Genomic DNA, 20,426 nt, shown 5'->3' on the forward strand with positions numbered 1-20,426 from the left:
TTCAGAGCTGTTACCACGTATCCAAGAGTTAGGAAATAATTCCTGAAACATCTGGGAACTTTTTTTTCCGTGCAGTGTTCACGACGTTTAGAGACGTCAGGGGGTTACAAATGGGAGGGATCGAAATCAGAATACCAAAAGCAGGAGCGCAAATTTTAAGTGTTCCTTAAAGACCCTGGTTATTTACATATTTAAAACCTTTTATCGAAGATTTTTTGATTCATACTTTTTTCTCACTGCTAAATCAAATGTATCAAATTGCAATGAATCAATGCCAAACCATTTTAAACAAGTTGTTCATTTCATGACCATTAAGCTTCCTCAATATATATTATTATATATAATTTTAAAAGTTAAATAATTATAATAGTTTATTAAATATAATTAATAAATCTTCTTTTTAATAAATCAAAAAAAAAATTAATGTTATAGAGTTTATCATAAATTTTTTTTCCTATAATATATATATATATATATATATATATTTTTTTTTATTTTCTATATGTCTTTTTTACGAAAATCTACGAAAATTCTACCGGGTAAAGTACCCTGAAAAAAAATTAATTATTCGATTTTTTGCTTCCTCATAAAGGAAGCCTTATAGTGATGTCGATTTCCGAATTTTTTAGAACCAATTATTTTTACAAATTTTCAAGTGTAGTATATATAATTCGTCGAGAGGAACAAATGTCCGGATGTATGTGTGTATGTATGTGTGTGTGTGTATATGTATGTGTGTGTGTGTGTATGTCACCGATTCTTGTGGACAAATTTTCTCTTACACGTCTTGACGGATTTTGATAAAATTTTGTAGGTGTATTACGGTCACGAATACCAAAAATCAGACAAAAGGATTTTCAAAAATATCTAAAAAAAAATTTTTTTTCAACAATTTTTTAATTTTGGAAAAAATTAATTTTTGGATTTTTTGAAATAACTTTTTTCTATATTAAAATTTTTATTAATTCTTGTCAAAATTGCATTCCTGACATAAAACGAATCGATTCATGTATATAAAGTATATATTTTATCAAAATTTATAGAATTAATAAATGTTTTAAATTTTCACAAAAAATTGAAATTTTGTATTTTTTGACATTTTATCTTAACACTTTAAAATAATTATTCTAAAATAAAAAATTAAACAATTGGTATATATTATATTGAGGAAGCTTAATGATCATGAAATGAACAACTTGTTTATTATAGAATAATTATTTTAAAGTATTAAGATAAAATTTCAAAAAATACAAAATTTCAATTTTTTTATGAAAATCTAAAATATTTATTAATTCTATAAATATTGATAAAATATATACTTTATATACATGAATCGATTCGTTTTTATGTCAGGAATGCAATTTTGACAAGAATTAATGAAAATTTTAATATAGAAAAAAGTTATTTTAAAAAATCCAAAAATTAATTTTTTCAAAAATTAAAAAATTGTTAAAAAAATTTTTTTTTTTAGATATTTTTGAAAATCCTTCTGTCTGATTTTTAGTATTCATGACTGTAATACACCTACAAAATTTTATCAAAACCCGTCAAGACGTGTAAGAGAAAATTTGTCCACAAGAATCGGTGACATACATACACACACACACACACACACACACACACACACACACACACACACACACATACATACACACACACATACATACACACATACACACATACATCCGGACATTTGTTCCTCTCGACGAATTATATATACTACACTTGAAAATTTGTAAAAATAATTGATTCTAAAAAATTCGGAAATCGACATCACTATAAGGCTTCCTTTATGAGGAAGCAAAATTATAATTTGATCACAATTTTTTGTAGTAATTTGATCCAATATGGTATTAATTTAATGTTTTTAAAAAATCTGGGTTTATTTAAATAATCGAAATAATATATTTTATTTAAACATAAAATTTATTATTTTAATAATAATAATTATAAACTTTCATGTGTTTACTTTCTAAATCTACATATATGTAAAAATTCACAAGTTTCTAAAAAATATTGTTTTTCAAGTTTTAAATTTAAAATAAATAAAAAAAGATGTCCTGCAAAATTTATTGTTACACGAAGAGAAAAAAAAGTAAACGGCTCTACCTGTCGGTAGAGCGGTTGCGTTAAATGCGAAACAGCCGTTCGTTTGCGGCGCTTCTGCTGCGCTTTATAAAGGGAAAACAGCGCTCTCATGCAAAATCAAACGGCTCTCTTTTTTTTTCTCTCCGTGTACTTCATTATGATTTTAGGATATACCCAGGTGCGAATTTAGGTTGGCCGCCAGAGTTTGAAGGTTGGCCCAAGGTTGGCCTACCTTTGGCAAGCGAAGTTTTGGTTGCCAGAGTTTGCCCAACTTTGGCAAGTACTAGTGCCCACAGTTGGCCCGACTTTGCAAGCCAACCATTAACTGCAGAGTTTAACCAACCGTCGGGCCAACTTTGGCGACAAAGGTTGTCACAACTCATCAAAACGTCGTTCAAAAGACTTTCAGTTTCGGTTGGCCGAACTCTGGGCCACGGTTGGCCCGACGGTTGGCAAAACTATGTCAAATGCAGTTTAAATGACTTAAACTTTCTTGGTTGGCCGAACTCTGGGCCACGGCTGGCCCAACGGTTGGCAAAACTTTGTCAAATGCAGTTTAAATGACTTAAACTTTCTTGGTCGGCCGAACTCTGGGCCACGGTTGGCCCGACGGTTGGCAAAACTATGTGAAACGCAGTTTAAATGACTTAAACTTTCTTGGTCGGCCGAACTCTGGGCCACGGTTGGCCCAACGGTTGGCAAAACTCTGTCAAATGCAGTTTAAATGACTTAAACTTTCTTGGTCGGCCGAACTCTGGGCCACGGTTGGCCCAACGGTTGGCAAAACTTTGTCAAATGCAGTTTAAATGTCTTAAACTTTCTTGGTCGGCCGAACTCTGGGCCACGGTTGGCCCGACGGTTGGCAAAACTATGTGAAACGCAGTTTAAATGACTTAAACTTTCTTGGTCGGCCGAACTCTGGGCCACGGTTGGCCCAACGGTTGGCAAAACTCTGTCAAATGCAGTTTAAATGACTTAAACTTTCTTGGTCGGCCGAACTCTGGGCCACGGTTGGCCCAACGGTTGGAAAAACTTTGTCAAATGCAGTTTAATTGACTTAAACTTTCTTGGTTGGCCGAACTCTGGGCCACGGTTGGCCCGACTGTTGCAGCTTTAATATACATTTTGCGTTATGCACTCCCATGTGAGCATAGCGTAGTGGTCAGTGTATAAGTCTTCGGTGCGTTAGGTTAGGGGTTCGATCCCAGCGAGCGTTAGATATTTTCGAAAATGTATGTATGAGATTGTGTTTAATAATAATAGGTAAAGGTTATATCTGATGTTCCCGCTAATAATAACCTGTTAATTGTTTAAATAATTTAGTTTTTTAATAATTTTTTACCTTTGGCTGTTGAAGTTGGCCAAACTTTGAAAATTGTGGTTGGCCCAACTTACGCATCTAAAGTTGTGCCAACTTTGGCGTCAGTCTTTGGACCAACCATTGAAATGTATAGTTGGCACAACATATGCATTGTAAGTTGGGCCAACTTCCTTATGAGTTGTCGGGCCAACCATCGTCGCCATTAGACGGCGAACCGTTATCATCTGTATGGTTGGCCCAACCTCTGGCACGAGAAGTTGGACCGACTTTGTAAAAGTTGGTCCAACTATGGGCCGACCAAAAAATCGCACCTGGGTATTTATATCTTTAGAAAAAATTGAACAAAATTAGTTAATATGTGAATATTTCTATTCATATTGATAAAATTTATTTAATTTATAATATAAAATTGTAAAAAATAAACAAAATATCCATGTATGTATATAAATAGATTGAATGGGCTCTTTTCATGCGGACGTACAAATATTCTTATTTCCATCGACTCTACGGCTCTTAATGTTTACATTTTTGAATGGTGAAAGTCACTCTCTAAAAGAGTCACATAAGACTTTGCGAGTGACTCTCTTGGGAGTTCTAGTGTAGTAGTTCAGGATACTAGGAAGTTGCTGTAATAGTTTTTTAAATCAAAAACGCATGCTTTATCTTTAAAAAAGCATAAAGCTTGTAAAAGAAAAACTTCATCTTTTTGTGAATATTGTTGTATTGTTATTAGTTATAAAGCGAACGTTACTTTGTTTATTATTCTTTAATTTGATGTTTTATGCTGTGTATATATACACGTGTTTTTTAATAGCGGATGCACTAAAAATGTATAATTTATAAAATTCACTTTATTGATAGATTAGTGAATGGATATTATTATGATCTTTTGATCATAATGTATACATGTCACGCACCGACAGATTAGCTCGGGCGGATAAATGCCTCGCTCGGCGGACGCTTCAGGACCAAGGGTACTTGGTTCGCGCCCATTAGCGTTAGATTTTTCGGCACGTGATAATTTGAGAGGGGGGTTTGACGTGGAGGTATAATGATGTGCACTGTCGATTATTGTCCGGTACACACCATTAGAACTCGACTGTCGATAAACCGATTGTACTCATCGGAGAGGTTTTCTTCAGTTTCCCTCTCGATTGACGAGAAAGACAATTAGACGGGTGGTCCAGGCAAATGTTAGTACTCCTAATTTTCAAAGTCGTTCTGTAGGCGCAAAAATTTAGTATAAGTTAGTATGTAAGAAAATTCCACAGGGATACTTGTAACGCTAGTATTAAGGCAAAAGACGAGTCTATAAATAAAAAAGAAATATATATATATATATCACAGAAAAAACTTGGTCTCATTTTTGTTGCAACTCATTTTGAGTATCGTACGCTACTCATTTTGAGACTAAGTTTTTTCTGTGTATACATGTCACACTTATTATAATATGTGATAAATAAAAAATTGTCAATAAAACTGACACAATTGCAAATATTTCCTGTAAATGAACCGCTATGATTTTGTTTTTGCGATTTTCTGTTTCCTGAGCATCTGAAGTGTTACTCTACATGCGCCAATTTCGTCGTTATCGTACCTAAACTTTTTTCGCCTTCCTGAGAACTGTGTGCAGAATGCAAACTAGAATAATAACTGACGTTGAGAATATAAACATTCAACTGTTACAAATTTATTGTATTTGTAAAAGTTTGATTCTTAAACAATTGACATTTTAATTTTCATTTGTTACATTTGTATTTCTATATATTATTATCGTTCTATTTACACCTTTATTTCTTTTTTAAAATTTATATTATTTAATTACTTATATTAAGAATTAATTTATTTATAATAATTCCTTACATTATCATATTTTAGAATAATTATAATTACTGAACAAATTACTTGCTTTCAATTTCTACATTTACTAACTACCCTTTTGAAAATCCCCATATGGGAAACCACATGGGAAACTACATGGGATCCTATGTCAAAAACCATGTAAAACCCTACTTCCATGAAGGAAACCACGTGGTTTACCATGTGGTTTCCCATGTCAAACCATATGGGAAATTGAGACAGGATTTTAGTTAGGAATAGACATGGGGAATTTGAACAGTTCATCTATGCATAAAACCATATCAAATCCCACATGTTTTTCCCAGTCAAATCCTAAACCGAATCCCATGTGAAAAACAGTATCATTTATTTATAATTATTTTCCCAAGTCAATCCCCAAGTGAAAAACAGTATCATTTATTTATAATTATTTTCCCATGTCAAATCCTAAACCAAATCCCATGTGAAAAATATTATCCGCCTTATTGAATATCCCTACATGGGAATCCACTTGGAATTTTACAAGGGATTTCACATAGGATTTTATATGGGAATTGACATAAGATTTCATGCAAGATTTCACCTAGGATTTAATATGAGATATCACATAGTATTTTATTAAGGATCCAATGAAGAAATTTTCAAAGGATTAAAAATTATTTAATAAAAAATTAAATAATAAATAGTATTAGTGTTACAAGTCATCAAAAAAGTAAAAAAACGATCATTTGAAACACGTCCTCTCTGCTACAGGTTCTCAGCTTTTATATACTTCCAGAATCGTCTCAACAGCGAGAGAAAACACTTTCGCCACCTAGCGGTGAAAGTATAGGAGCGACAGTAATCTTTAACATTACTAAGGAAACCATGTGGAATACCACGTAGGATTCCATGTGGTTTCCTACGTGGGGATTTACATGGGATTTTACTTAGGAATTCATTTGGGAATTTATTTCTACTTAAATTCCTAAGTAAAATCCCATGTAAATCCCCACGTAGGAAACCACATGGAATCCTACGTGGTATTCCACATGGTTTCCTTAGTAATGTTAAAGATTACTGTCGCTCCTATACTTTCACCGCTAGGTGGCGAAAGTGACTTCTCTCGCTGTTGAGACGATTCTGGAAGTATATAAAAGCTGAGAACCTGTAGCAGAGAGGACGTGTTTCAAATGATCGTTTTTTTACTTTTTTGATGACTTGTAACACTAATACTATTTATTATTTAATTTTTTATTAAATAATTTTTAATCCTTTGAAAATTTCTTCATTGGATCTTTAATAAAATACTATGTGATATCTCATTAAATCCTAGGTGAAATCTTGCATGAAATCCTATGTCAATTCCCATATAAAATACTATGTGAAATCCCTTGTAAAATTCCAAGTGGATTCCCGTAGGGATATTCAATAAGGCGGATAATGTTTTTCACATGGGATTTGGTTTAGGATTTGACATGGGAAAATCATTATAAATAAATGATACTGTTTTTCACTTGGGGATTGACTTGGGAAAATAATTATAAATAAATGATACTGTTTTTCACATGGGATTCGGTTTAGGATTTGACTGGGAAAAACATGTGGGATTTGATATGGTTTTATGCATAGATGAACTGTTCAAATTCCCCATGTCTATTCCTAACTAAAATCCTGTCTCAATTTCCCATATGGTTTTACATGGTTTTTGACATAGGATCCCATGTGGTTTCCCATGTGGTTTCCCGTATGGGGATTTTCAATAGGGTAACGTTGGTAAATGTGTACAATCACCAATTTACTTGAGAAATGTACATAATTTCTTCTGTGAATGATAGATTATTCACACTTACCAAAAAGCCCGGTAAATGTGGACATTCACCAGACTTCGCACTTTAACCGTAACATATACATGTGTTAATATTGTTTTTAAAAGATATACATATATATACGGCTGGGGTCGGTCGGTCGGTCGGTCGTTCTCTAACTTAATATAATAAGAGTGATTTCTGTATTTTTTGGTATTTTTGCCTTCTTAGTAATTATTATTGGTATTTCTCTATCTTTTTGTATTTTTATATTTATCTTTTTTTTGGATTTTTGTCTTCTTAGTATTATTTCTATTTCTGTATTTTTGTACGTTCCGTATATTTGGGTATTTACCTATTTTTTATTTATGTATGTTTTGGTATTTCTGTATTTTTTTTAGTTCCGTATTTTGTTTGTATATCTGTATTTTATGGTATTTCTGTTTTTACACCATTTTTGGTATTTCTGAATTTTCGTTAGTTCCGATTGTATTTGTATTTCTAAATATTTTTGGTATGCCCATATTTTTTTGCATTTCTATATTTTTTGGTATTTTTGTCTTTATAGTGCTTTTGCCATTTCTGTATTTTTGTACGATTGGTATTTTTTTGTATTTCTGCATTTTTTGTGTTTATCATTTTTAGTATTTTTGTTTTTTTGTTAGTTCCGTATTTTTTCGTATTTCTGCATTTCAATATTGTTCAGAATTTCTTAATTTAAGGTATTCTTGTTTTTATAGTATTTTTGGTATTTCGGTATTTTTTGTTTCCTTTTTTTTGGACTTTTATATTTCTGTATTTTTTTATGTTCAGTAAAAAACTGCAAACAATAAAAGTACAATAAAATTGTATTTCTGTATTTTTTGATGTTTTTTTAGTATTTTTGGTATTTCTGTATTTTTGTTAGTTCCCTATTTTTTTGTATTTCTGTATTGTTTAGTATTTCTGCATATTATGGTATTTTTGGCATTTCTATAGTTTTGGTATTTCCGTATTTTTTGTTCTCTGTTGTTTTTTTTTTGTTCATTTGGCTTTTATTTTGTTTTTTGCAATTTTGTTTCTTATTTCGTTCTTTTGTATTTTCTTTTGTTTGTCGTTTATATTGTTTTTTGTATTTTTCTTTATCAAAATAAAATGCAAAATAAAAACAATAAACCAGTTTAAATAAAAGGATCGAATAAAAAACAATAGAAATAGAAAAAAATAATTTTTCTTTCGAAATAATTGAAAATAATTGAAAAATTGAAAAATTCACCTCAGTGAGTGTGGCCTGTCGTTTCTCGTGATGCTCAACGCCCTGAATTGGTGGACGTGACATTGATGTTGTTGTGACAATTCCAAGCTGCGATAATTGGCTCATTGTCACGGGGATAAATGTTCCGGGCAATGTTCCCGATGTGACGAGACCGGCGCCAGTTAAACTTGGTGTTAAAACGGCTTGCGCGAGTGCGGCAGTTCCGCTTTTGCCCGAAACCGGCGTTCCCTCGTTCTCATGAATTGGCGACAGTACCACGAGCGAAAGATCCGTTGTGTAGTTGGTTGGTATCACGCCAACAACACCGGCGCCAATATTGGCTGCATTATTCGCGGAAATTGCCAATCTCTGCTCACGATCCACCACTTCCTTTGTCACGTCGGGCGTTGGAATTCGGGGTCGATTTTTTAATGACACCGGCACTGCCTGCAATTTCGTCAGGGTTCCTGTTTCGAAAAAAAGATGCGTTTTTTATTTTAAATTTTTATTACAAAATTTATTTTTTTATTTTCTTCAGACAATTTTTCCATTTGAATGTAATTCTTATCGTTGCAATTTAAGGTAATTATAATTGTAGGAATTATTAATTAGTAGGTATTAATTGAAAATAATTAAAAATAATTTGAAAAAGTAGTAACAATATTAATAATAATATTTTCAGTTTTAATACCTTGACGACCCATGGGTCGAACGCTTTTTCGTCCCACGAGACGATCGTAAAGGGAAATTTTGGGATTATTTGTTGCTGGCAGTCCACCTGTTTCGGGACTACTGTAAACACTATTGTGACGATTTCGTGAAAAAAATCCACCGCCACTGCTGTATGTTGTCGTTGAGCTACGAACAGATCCCATTCGTGTTATTGTTCGTTGCAGCCAATTTTTTCTACGCTCAACTAGTGGTGTATCGACACTTTCCTGAAAGAAAATTAAAAAAACTTTGTTTTTATTATTTTTGATAATCTTAAATTAAATCCCAAATTTAATATTTTAAAACTAAATTTATTATTTAGGATTATTATTATTATTATTATTATTACTTTTCTTAATTAACATGAAACTTATTTATTTAGTTATATTTAGGGTCAAGTAGACAATTTATTAATTTATTTATTCAGTGTCAATTTAATTGTTTAGTTATTCAGTTTCAATTTATTTATTTAGGGGGGAAAGAGCATTTGTATAATCCCAAAAATCAAATGTGCCTATTTTTAGGTACCATTTTCTTAGTTCCAAATGATTATTTTTCATCAAACTTTTTTTCTGCTGATTTTATATACAAAAGACCAAAATCTGATCGCTCGTCGATAAAAATAAATTTATATTTTTGAATTTTCTGTGCTATTTTGAAAAAATAATTACCAAAAAAACGAGTGAAACTCGTTGACATAGTGAAAAAAAATAAAATCTTAGGTGGCGCATCATTCCGGCTGAAGAACAATGTATCCAAAAACTGTCCCCACAGCACCGAAACTTTCCTAAAAATTTATTAAATATTTACTTGCAATATTCGGCATATTTAACTGAAAAGTTTAGTAAAAATTGTGTAAAGATTTAAATGTCCCAATTAAATAAATGTTTAGTGTGAAAATTTCCTGAACATTTAAATTACATTTTCGCCTAATTATAATTATAATCAGGCGAAAATGTAATTTAAATGTTCAGGAAAGTTTCGCGCTAAACATTTATTTAATCGGGACATTTAAATATTTACACAGCTTTCAATAAACATTGCAATTACATATTCAGAACATTGCAAGTAAATTTTTAATAAATTTCTAGGAAAGTTTCGGTGCTGTGAGGGTGATTATTTTTAAATTTGCTTGAAATTTAATAATTATGTGTTTCTGGGGTCACTCATTACGAATGGAATGTTAGATTTTCAAAATGGCGGATCCAATATGGCGGACGACTTTTTGAAAAATTCACCGTATTTGCTTGAAACTTGTCACTCGGGGGTTTTCGGGGTCTCTGATGACGAATTTAATGTTAGTTTTCAAAAATTTTAAATTGCAGATTCATTATGGTGGAGGATATGAGCATTTTTTTTTAAATAAGGGTAAAAAATTTTTTTTGAGTTCTACCGCCATTTTTTTCTAAATGATCCTTACATGTCCTAGAATTATTAACCGAAATGCCAAAAAAATTGAAAGTGTATAACACGGTCAAAATTAACAATGGTTGGGAGCATGCACTCATAACCTTGTATAACACAGCACCACAAAAACAAAATGGTCGGGGTTGGGAGATCAGAGTACCCCTACCCATATGTATTATGAACACGAATCTGGTATCCGTTTTGATCCAGCCCGAAAATCATTGTTAATTTTGACCGTGTTCTACACTTTCAATTTTTTTGGCACTTTAGTTAATAATTCTAGTACATGTAAGGATTATTTAGACAAAATAGCGGTAGTACTCATAAAATTTTGCCCAAAAAAAATTCAAAACAATTTTGAAAATCTTTTTTTAACCTTATTTTCTGAAACAAAAAATTTATATTTTTTTTCAAAAAGCCTCAACGAAAGCCATAACATATTTAAATTTCATAAAAATCGGTTCAGCCGTTTTCAAAAAAATCGAGTTTTTTTATTTTTCTTCTTACCCCCATAACTCCCCAATAGGAAATTTACAACTGTCGGAGTAATGCGCCAGCACTGGCATAACTATGGGATGATAACGCTGTCTAACGCTGGCGAAGTACTGCCTGCCAGTGCTGCCAGACAGCGCTGACGCAGCACTGGATCAGTGCTGGCTAAGAATCCCACATAGCACAATAGTATGAGGTAAGGTTATGTTGAATACTAATCGTAAGGCTCATAAGGTTACACGATATTTCTGTGGTAGACCTAAGGTGAACTAAAAACTTCCGCCATGGAGGTAAGGTTACATGTTAGGGTGTGGTAAGTATATATGATAAGGCTATGGTAACCGTACACGTTAAGGTTGAGATAACCTTACACGTTAAGGTTGATGTAACCTTACACGTTAAGGTTGAGGTAACGTTACACGTTAAGGTTGAGGTAACGTTATACATGTTAAGGTTGAGGTAAGGTTATATGTCAAGGTTGAGGTAAGGTAATTAATAAGTTGTAAGGTTAAGGTAAGGTTGTGATAAGTTTACCAGTTATGGAAAATATTGACAAAATAATTAATAATATAATTAATAAATAAATATTAAATTAAAAAGTTAAGTTTGTTACCTACTCTTCTCTATTTTGGAAACCTGACATGAAGCAGAAAATTTTGAAAACAAATTTGGGGGGACTAGGATTCGAACCCGGGATCGACGCGCATAAACCAATCATTCTAACTAACTGAGCTAAGTACAGAACTGTCAGAAGGAAAATCAATTTTGCCTTTAAGGTGAACCAAGAATATGATTAACTCCTTAAAGGCAAAATTAATTTTCTTGCTACCAGTTCTCCACTTAGCTCAGTTAGTTAGGATGTTAGGTTTATGCGCGTCGATCCCGGGTTCGAATCCCAGTCCCCCCAAATTTGTTTTCAAAATTTTCTGCTTCATGTCAGGTTTCCAAAATAGAGAAGAGCAACAAACTTAACTTTCTAATTTAATATTTATTTATTATATTATTAATTATTTTGTCAATATTTTCCATAACTGGTAAACTTATCACAACCTTACCTTAACCTTACCTCAACCTTACAACTTAATAATTACCTTACCTTAACCTTGACATATAACCTTAACTCAACCTTAACGTGTAACGTTACCTCAACCTTAACGTGTAACTTTACCTCAACCTTAACGTGTAACTTTACCTCAACCTTAACGTGTAAGGTTACCTCAACCTTAACGTGTAAGGTTACATCAACCTTAACGTGTAAGGTTATCTCAACCTTAACGTGTAAGGTTACCATAGCCTTATCATATATACTTACCACACTCTAACATGTAACCTTACCTCCATGGCGGAAGTTTTTAGTTCACCTCAGGTCTACCACAGCAATATCGTGTAACCTTATGAGCCTTACGATTAGTATTCAACATAACCTTACCTCATACTATTGTGCTATGTGGGATATTGCCACAATAAATGCCGTATTGTTATTAATTAGTCGTAAATTCATAATTATAAATAATTTAACAACAAAATGGTAAATAATATTAATAAATAGTTATTATTTATAAAATATTTCTCTTCTTAAAGAAATTGTATTAAAGATGGAGACTAACAATGGATATAGTAAATGAAGTAGAAAAAATTGTTTATAACATTTAAAAATTAAATAATAAACAATTACAGTAAGTGTGCATTAGATTTTCATATTTTAGTACCTAACGATTGGAATCTAGAAATATCGCAAACCTATGAAAATAAACAAAATTGCTGACGAGGGGAATCGAACCTACGACCTACGAACTAACAGACTAACACTCTAACCACTATGCTAACGACACATGTGTACAGTAAAGTATTAATATCTCAGTATCATTCAGACATACAATTATTGAGTCAAAGATAAGAAAAAAATAGGGATACGTTAGAAATGATAAATTGAAATCAAACAAATTAAACTAAATTTTTAATAATTAAATTAAATTACTTTACTTATTGCATTTAACATTTTACGTGATTCTTAAATTACGTGGTAATTTTTTAATAATTTTTTATTCATAGTAAGAAGTATAATAGTATTTAAATAGGAACCAAATTATTATTGAGGTTAAAGTTTAAATTTTGTTTATAATTTTAATTTGTTTAAATAATTTATTATTTACAAAATTAGACAATTATGTTAAATTGTTATTATTATCCGGGCGGGGCAGCTAACACATATAGTTATCCTAGTATGGCCTTTGAAGGTACACTCTCACCTCACTGCCTGCCTGCCTGCGCAGGCAGGCGCCATAAGAGTGAGAGAGAAAAAACATTTAATTTGAATTTTCTGATTCTCTTACTCTTATGTGTTACCATGTCAACCTGCAGGCAGTAGGAGCTGTGCTAGCGCCTTTATAAAGTAATGAGAGGAACTTTTTAAAAAAATTTCAAAAAATTTTGCGCATATCCTCCACTATAATGAATCTGCATTAATAATTTTTGAAAACTAACATTAAATTCGTCATCAGAGACCCCGAAAACCCCAGAGTGACAAGTTTCAAGCAAATACGATAAATTTTTCAAAAAGTCGTCTGCCATTTCGTAACCGTCATTTTGAATTTTGAAAAACTAACATTATATTTGTATTCAGCGACCTCAAAAACTCCCGAGTGACAAGTTTAAAGCGAATACGGTGAATTTTTAAAAAAAGTCGTCCGCCATATTGGATCCGTCATTTTGAATTTGGAAAATCTAACATTACATTCATAATGAGTGACCCCAGAAACACATAATTACTAAATTTCAAGCAAATTGAAAAATAATTAGTTACTGGATACATTGTGCTTCAGCCGGAATGATGCGCCACCTAGGATTTTAATTTTTTTCACTATGTGGTACCCAATTAAAAAAATTAACAAAAATATTTCTTAAAAGTACACATTTCAGAGAATTTTTTGTAAAAATTTCAAAGTAGTATCTCCAAAATAAGACCAAAAAAAATTTTTTTGAAAATTCAAAAAATTTTTTTTGGTTTTTTGTGGGCAAAATTTATTGAAATTTTTTTTAATTCCTCTTTTTAATTTATAAAACACATTATAAATTTCATTAAAATCGAAAAAAACAAATTTCTGTTTTTCCTTTCCCCCTCCATAACTCTTATAAAAATGCATTTTTTGAAAAAATATTTAGTGAAAAATTTTTTCTTAATGCTTCCAACAAGTAACAAGAATTTTAAATTTTTTTTGAGCGGGGGCAGATTTTGTTTGCTTACTCCGCTAAGACCTTTAATTATTTAATAATGGTTTACTGCACATTTATTTTTGAAAAGTAGACCTTTTTTCAATGGTCTACAACTTGAAAATTGTTGGACTTACAAAAATTTAGTGGAGATAAAAAAAGTTCAGTTATTCTTTAACTTTTAAATGCTGTTACAAAACAAATTTTTCTTAAAAAAATAAAAAATTATATAAACAAATTAATTTTTTTTAAATTTGGACGTTTTAAAAAAATTTTTTTAAAAAAAAACATAGCTGGCAATGATAAGAATAATACAAAAATGTTTCAGAGTATTCTTCTTGAATTTGATGTGTTGAAATAAATTTTTTATTTTTTCGTGCAAGTTTTATGCACGTTTTTTGAAAAAATTAAAATTTTTCAAAATCCATACGATTGATTATTTATTATCGTAAGAAAAGCATACATAAAATTTGGCAACGAAAAATAATAAAAAATGGGGAATTAGTTAAATTTTTTAAAAACTACTAGTATAGTAAAATTTGGGCCATTCAAAAATGACTATTTTGAGGGGTATCAAAATTTTGTTTACATTTTTTCAGTACCTGAAATCATATTACACTATAGAAGATTAATAAAAGTAATTTTTAACTGATTTACAATTTTTATTTATTTTTCAAAAAATTTGATTTTCAACTCTCCGTTACACACCTAGGGAGGGATTCCCTCTACGGTTTCAGTATTTTTTAAATAACTTTTGTTTTCCTCATTGCAAAATAAAATCAGTTTCTATACCTTTCGACAATTTACTCAACACATTTCTAAAAAAACATTTAGTTTAAACATAATTAATATTTAATTATGAATAGGGTGACCATACGTCCGGGTTTTCCCGGACATGTCCTCTTTTTACAGTAGGCTACTTTTGTCTTACCGGGTTTTTTAATATGTCCGGGTTTTTGCAACTATAATGGAGCTCTCACAGCTCTGCCTGCCTGCGCAGGCAGTAATTGGAGTAAGAGAGAAAATCAATTAGAGTCAAAGAGATAGTAAATTCAAATTTGTATGCTACCTACTAGCTGTGAGAGCGCCTTAATAATTTTAAAATTATAAGTCTTTAAAATATAATGTTAAATGAGAAAAGTATTGAACAGTTTTTTTTATAGATTTAATAAAAATTTTAGAAAACATTATTTATCAATGTTTTATAATTTATATAATAAAAAGTATACTTATATGCAACAATGAGAATTCAGACGCGTTTAATTTTAAAAATTTGGACTGCAAAGAATTTTACGACTTAGTTTTGAAAAATTAACCGTTTTTGTCTGAAGTGGGTAAGTCTTTAAAATATATAATGTATAATGAAAAAAGTATTAAACAGGTTTTTTTCTATAGATCTAATGAAAATTTTAGAAAATGTTATTTATCAATCTTTATTAATTTATATAATAAAAAGTATACTTATATGTAACAATGAGTATTGTCTTTTTCCCAATAATTAATTTAAAAAATCAATTATGTTTATTCGAAACAAAATATATGGTTATTGACTTCCACCATAACTGCAATAGTGTCCGGGTTTGTCCTCTTTTTTAAATATGTATATAGTCATACTTTTAAAAAAATAATTATGGTCACCCTAATTATGAAGCTTCAAAGCCAGAAAAAACTCGAAAAAGTGAGGTTATGTTAATTAAAAAAATCAAGTTTTCAAAACATTTTTTGTTCCACTGTTGGTTAATGACAAAATTATATTATAAATATAATTAAAATGAATTGTTTAATGATTTTTTTGCTTATTTGTTAATGTTACATTATTTTTACATGTCAAGTGGAATTCCTTCGAAGATGTGCATTCGTGTAGGGGAGAGTAGGCTACATTGAACCAGCGTCAACAGTGAACCACTTTAATTTCCTAAGAAATGACTGAGTGGAATTTTTACTTATTTAATATATAATTTAGTATTACCGAAAGCGACTACGTCCAAAAATTTCGAGCACGTAGGTTTATTATTTACAAAGAAAAACGAAAAAAACTGTTTTTCACGTACAAAACAAAAAATTTTGTGGAAATATAATGAATTTTTTTATTGAAATAGGAAGTTTTAAAAATTAGTAAACTTGTGATTTATGTCGCTTAGGGTGTCAACTTCAATATTCCGATGTGATAAAGAATTTTAAGTCTTACATAAATTTATTATAAACAATTTTTGTTGTGAATGTCATGTGAATACAGTAAGTGCGGCATCATTGAACCACCCGAATTTACAGCGTATTTTCAGTTTCAAGAGTGGCAGCCCTGACTCCAAAAGTTGTCTGCTCTATTGACCAATAAGAAAAATGCTAGTAGTCATGCGCAATTAAGGTTTCAGAAATTATACATTGTAGTAGAACTTTAAAATTTTGCGCCATAATATTTATTTTGAGGTTAGGAAATTTGATCAGCATGGCTCTCAACGTGATAAAATTAAACTGTCACTTCTGCCACGAAACCTGACATCGAAATATATTAATATCCTATATTAACAAATAATAACTATTTAACAACAGTTTTCTATTTTTTTGAGTGGAAAATAAGATTTATTACAATGTGTAAGTGGAAATATTATTTTAGAAGTAAGTTGTAGTGTTTTATTAGAGGTGGTTCAATGTAGACACACTTCCTTCAAAATAAGAAAAGTGTAACTGGCTAGAAAAAAATTAAATTTTATTATTTAATCATAATAATTTGTGTTTGTAACGTGTGTATTAACTAAAGGAGTACTTCAGTTTTATTTTCATACAAAAACCTCATCAAAATTTGTAAAATTTAATTAGTTCTTGGACTTTAGAAAATACCCGGTTCAATGTAGCCTACCCTCCCCTAATTAATTTTTATTTTTGAGACCGAAAATTAATTGTATTAATTTTATAGTTTAGAATAATTTACTACATATTTGTAAGTTTGTGTTAAAACTAAATTTTTGTTGATTCGTTTTTTTATGTTGTAATGTTGCTTATTTTACAATGTGGTGAGGGATTCCCTCTAAACGTGTGTAAAGTCGTAATTTTTTCTCATGTGTGTAACGGAGGGTTAAAAAAATAAAATTTTTGAAAATCCATATGATTGATTGTTCAGAATTATGAATAAGTATATATAAAAATTAGCAATGAAAGTTTATTAAAAATTACGAGAGTAGTTCAAATTTTTATTTTTTGAAAATTTTGCACAGTGCAGCGTGCGTAAAACTTGCCCGCCGAGTTTAAAAATTTATTTTAACCCAACTAATAATTGTTTAATTGTTTTTGTAATTGTTTTGGCCAAATTTAAAATGTGAACTGAAATCTGACTTGAAATTGCCCACATATATGTAAATAGATGTTATCAAAAATCGTTAACTAAATAAAAGAAAAGTTAAAAATTTGAATCTTTTGTTTTTAAAAAACTTTTTAATCGATTGTATCTAGAAAATTAAACCCTGTAAACACACACATAAATAACAATTATCAAAATAATTTAAAAATTATTTTTGCTCCTTAAAAACAATTTTTTCTGAAAAAAATTCCAAATCACCCCTATAAAGGGGTGATTTTTCCATAAATGAACAGCTACGATTTTCGGGTTAAGTTTTCTCTTTTCAGAGGGTGCTAAGGAACCAGAGGGTAACAATGAATTGTTTTGGCATCGTAGGCAAACTTTTTTTTCCTTCCAGACACCTGTGCAGTGTCTAATGGCTATTTATTTAGTACATTATCAAAACAAATTAGTAAATTTTTATTAAAATCGAAGAAAGTACCTAAATACCTTTTAAATTTTTTTTGTCATCCATAACTTTAATTAGAACAAATTTTTTTTCAATCATTTTATGAACTAAACACTGTAAAAAATTTAGGGAGTTAACGGACTCGGGAGTTAAATTTTTCGAGTTAAAAATCAACTCCAAAAGAGAGTTAATTTCTAACTCCCTTCATTCAACACCCGCGCGAGTTATTTTTTCCATGGGGAGTTAGCATTTGGGTGTGAAATTTTAACTCTCTTTATTTAACTCCCCTGGCATTAACTCCCCAATGAGTGCGACTTTTATAGAATCCCCTGGGGAGTTAAAATTTAACTCCCTTTTTTTACAGTGTATGAGTGTTTTTTTCACCTATTCTTTATTTTGCTTCCTCTAAAAGGAAGCCCTATAGTGATGTTGATTTCCGGATCGGAATTTTTTAGAATCAATTATTTTAACAAATTTTCAAGTGTAGTATATATAATTCGTCGAGAGGAAGAAATGTCCGAATGTATGAGTGTATGTATGTATGTGTATATGCATGTGTGTGTGTATGTCACCGATTCTTGTGGACAATTTTCTCTTACACGTTTTGTCGGATTTTGATAAAATTTGGTAGGTGTATTACGGTCACGAATACCTAAGAGCAGACAAAAGAATTTTCAAAAATACCTAAAAAAAATTTTTGTAAGTAATTTTTAATTTTTGAATAAAATCGATTTTTGTATTTTTTGAAATAACTTTTTTCTTTATTAAAATTTTAATTAATTCTTGTCAAAATTGCACTCCTGACATGAAAACGAATCGATTCATCTATATAAAGTATATATTTTATCAATATTTATAGAACTAATCAAAATTTTAATTTTTCACAAAAAATTGAAATTTTGTATTTTTCGAAATTTTATCTTAACACTTTAAAATAATTATTCTAAAATAAAAAATTAAACAATTGGTATATATTACATTAAGGAAGCTAAATGATCATAAAATGAACAACTTGTTTTTCTTTTGCTATACTACTAATAATATTATAGTAAAAGTGATAATTATGCAAGAGATTGTTGAACCGACTTTTATTGTTAGTGATAAGATATATATTTGCGGCAAAGAAATGAGTTTATCGTGTTTCACAGGAGGTCTATACACAGAGTGAAAAATCTCCAGAAGATTTTTTTATAAGCTGACTAAAATATTTGTTTAAATGTTTTCTATTAATTTGAATGGAAATTTAATTTATTTTGAATAATAATTAATAATAATTAATAATAACACAAGCTTACAAAAAAATAAAAATTTCCGTTGTCTGAGATCGAGAAGTCATTTCCCGCAGTATTTGGTGCACTGAATCCGAATCTGGCAACGAACTAAATTAGCCGTCAAAAATGATTTTTTTAACAGTTGGCAATCATAAAAATTGACTGACACAGTCCGTAAATACAACTATTTTAAAAAATGATTGGATTCGCTTCGAACCCTACTAAAAATCCCTGTATAAGATCTTGTACAAGAAAATGCACACGTTCAGCAGCTGAACTCCCGTGTGGAAATCTGCCCAAGTTAGCCCAGTTAAAAACTGGGAGCCAGCTGGGCCCCACCTGGGCTTCCCATTTTCATAAAAATATTAACATTATAATAGAAAAAGTCTGAAAATTAAATATAACTATTCACAATAAATCATTCTACAATTAATTCATAATAATAATAATCATTATTATTTTAAACAATTTATTATTGTCAATAATTATAAACTTTTATTGTACTACACTAACAGACATTTAGTTTTATTGAAATTTTAAAGTTGTTCCAGCTGAATTTATTTATTTAATAATTAACTCATCAAGGTATAACGGTTTTTAATACATTTTAATAATTGTTTAAACAAATAATTGTTGTTATTTAATAACTTTTGATACACATAACTTAGAAACTTGCAATTTTTTTTCCTAATTTTGCAATTAACTAATAGGAACGACATAAAATAAAGAAAATTTATGGTTTTAACAATTCAGAAATTGTTTAAACAAATGATTGTTGTTATTTATTAACTTTTGATACACATAACTTAGAAACTTGCAATTTTTTTCCTAATTTTGCAATTAAGTAATACGAACAACATAAAATAAAGATAATTTATGGTTTTAACAATTAAGAAATTGTTTAAACAAATTATTGTTGTTATTTATTAACTTTTGATACACATAACTTAGAAACTTGCAGTTTTTTCCTAATTTTGCAATTAACTAATGTAAATAGTAAATCATTCGGATGTTTTATGATTTTAATTTTAACAATTTATCAAATGTTTAAACAAATAATTGTTGTTATTTACTAACTCTTGACACATAGCATCTAGAAGAATGAAGTTTTTTCTTATTTTGCAATTAGTTAATCAGAGTAGTAGTAATTGTAAAATTAGAAAGAAACTGCAAGTTTCTGGATTGTTTGTATTAAAAGTTAATAAACAATAACAATTATTTGTTTAAACAATTTCTGAACTGTTTAAATCATAAAATACTGTTATTTCATACTTTTCAGATTAGTTAAATATAAAATTAAAAAGAAACTGCATTTTTTTAGGT

At 30.0% G+C, this 20,426-nt stretch overlaps 2 protein-coding genes across 4 annotated transcripts in view; one reads left to right on the plus strand and one right to left on the minus strand.

Moving 5' to 3' along the window:
* Positions 1–20,426, minus strand: part of LOC122503438 — a 223,986-nt gene that overhangs the window by 17,793 nt on the left and 185,767 nt on the right. For both annotated transcript variants that reach the window (XM_043613980.1, XM_043613979.1), the window contains 2 exons: positions 8,961–9,207; positions 8,291–8,736 (listed from right to left, as the gene is read on the minus strand). In XM_043613980.1, the coding sequence (XP_043469915.1) occupies positions 8,291–8,736; positions 8,961–9,207 (693 nt within the window). The remainder of the gene's footprint in view (positions 1–8,290; positions 8,737–8,960; positions 9,208–20,426) is intronic.
* The window catches only part of LOC122503439, a 290,985-nt gene continuing 279,368 nt past the window's right edge, over positions 8,810–20,426 (plus strand). For both annotated transcript variants that reach the window (XM_043613981.1, XM_043613982.1), the window contains exon 1: positions 8,810–8,851. The gene's annotated coding sequence lies outside the window, so the exon portion shown is untranslated. The remainder of the gene's footprint in view (positions 8,852–20,426) is intronic.

Source organism: Leptopilina heterotoma, unplaced genomic scaffold (assembly GCF_015476425.1).
Source record: "Leptopilina heterotoma isolate Lh14 unplaced genomic scaffold, ASM1547642v1 Lhet_262, whole genome shotgun sequence".
Lineage (NCBI taxonomy): Eukaryota > Metazoa > Arthropoda > Insecta > Hymenoptera > Figitidae > Leptopilina > Leptopilina heterotoma.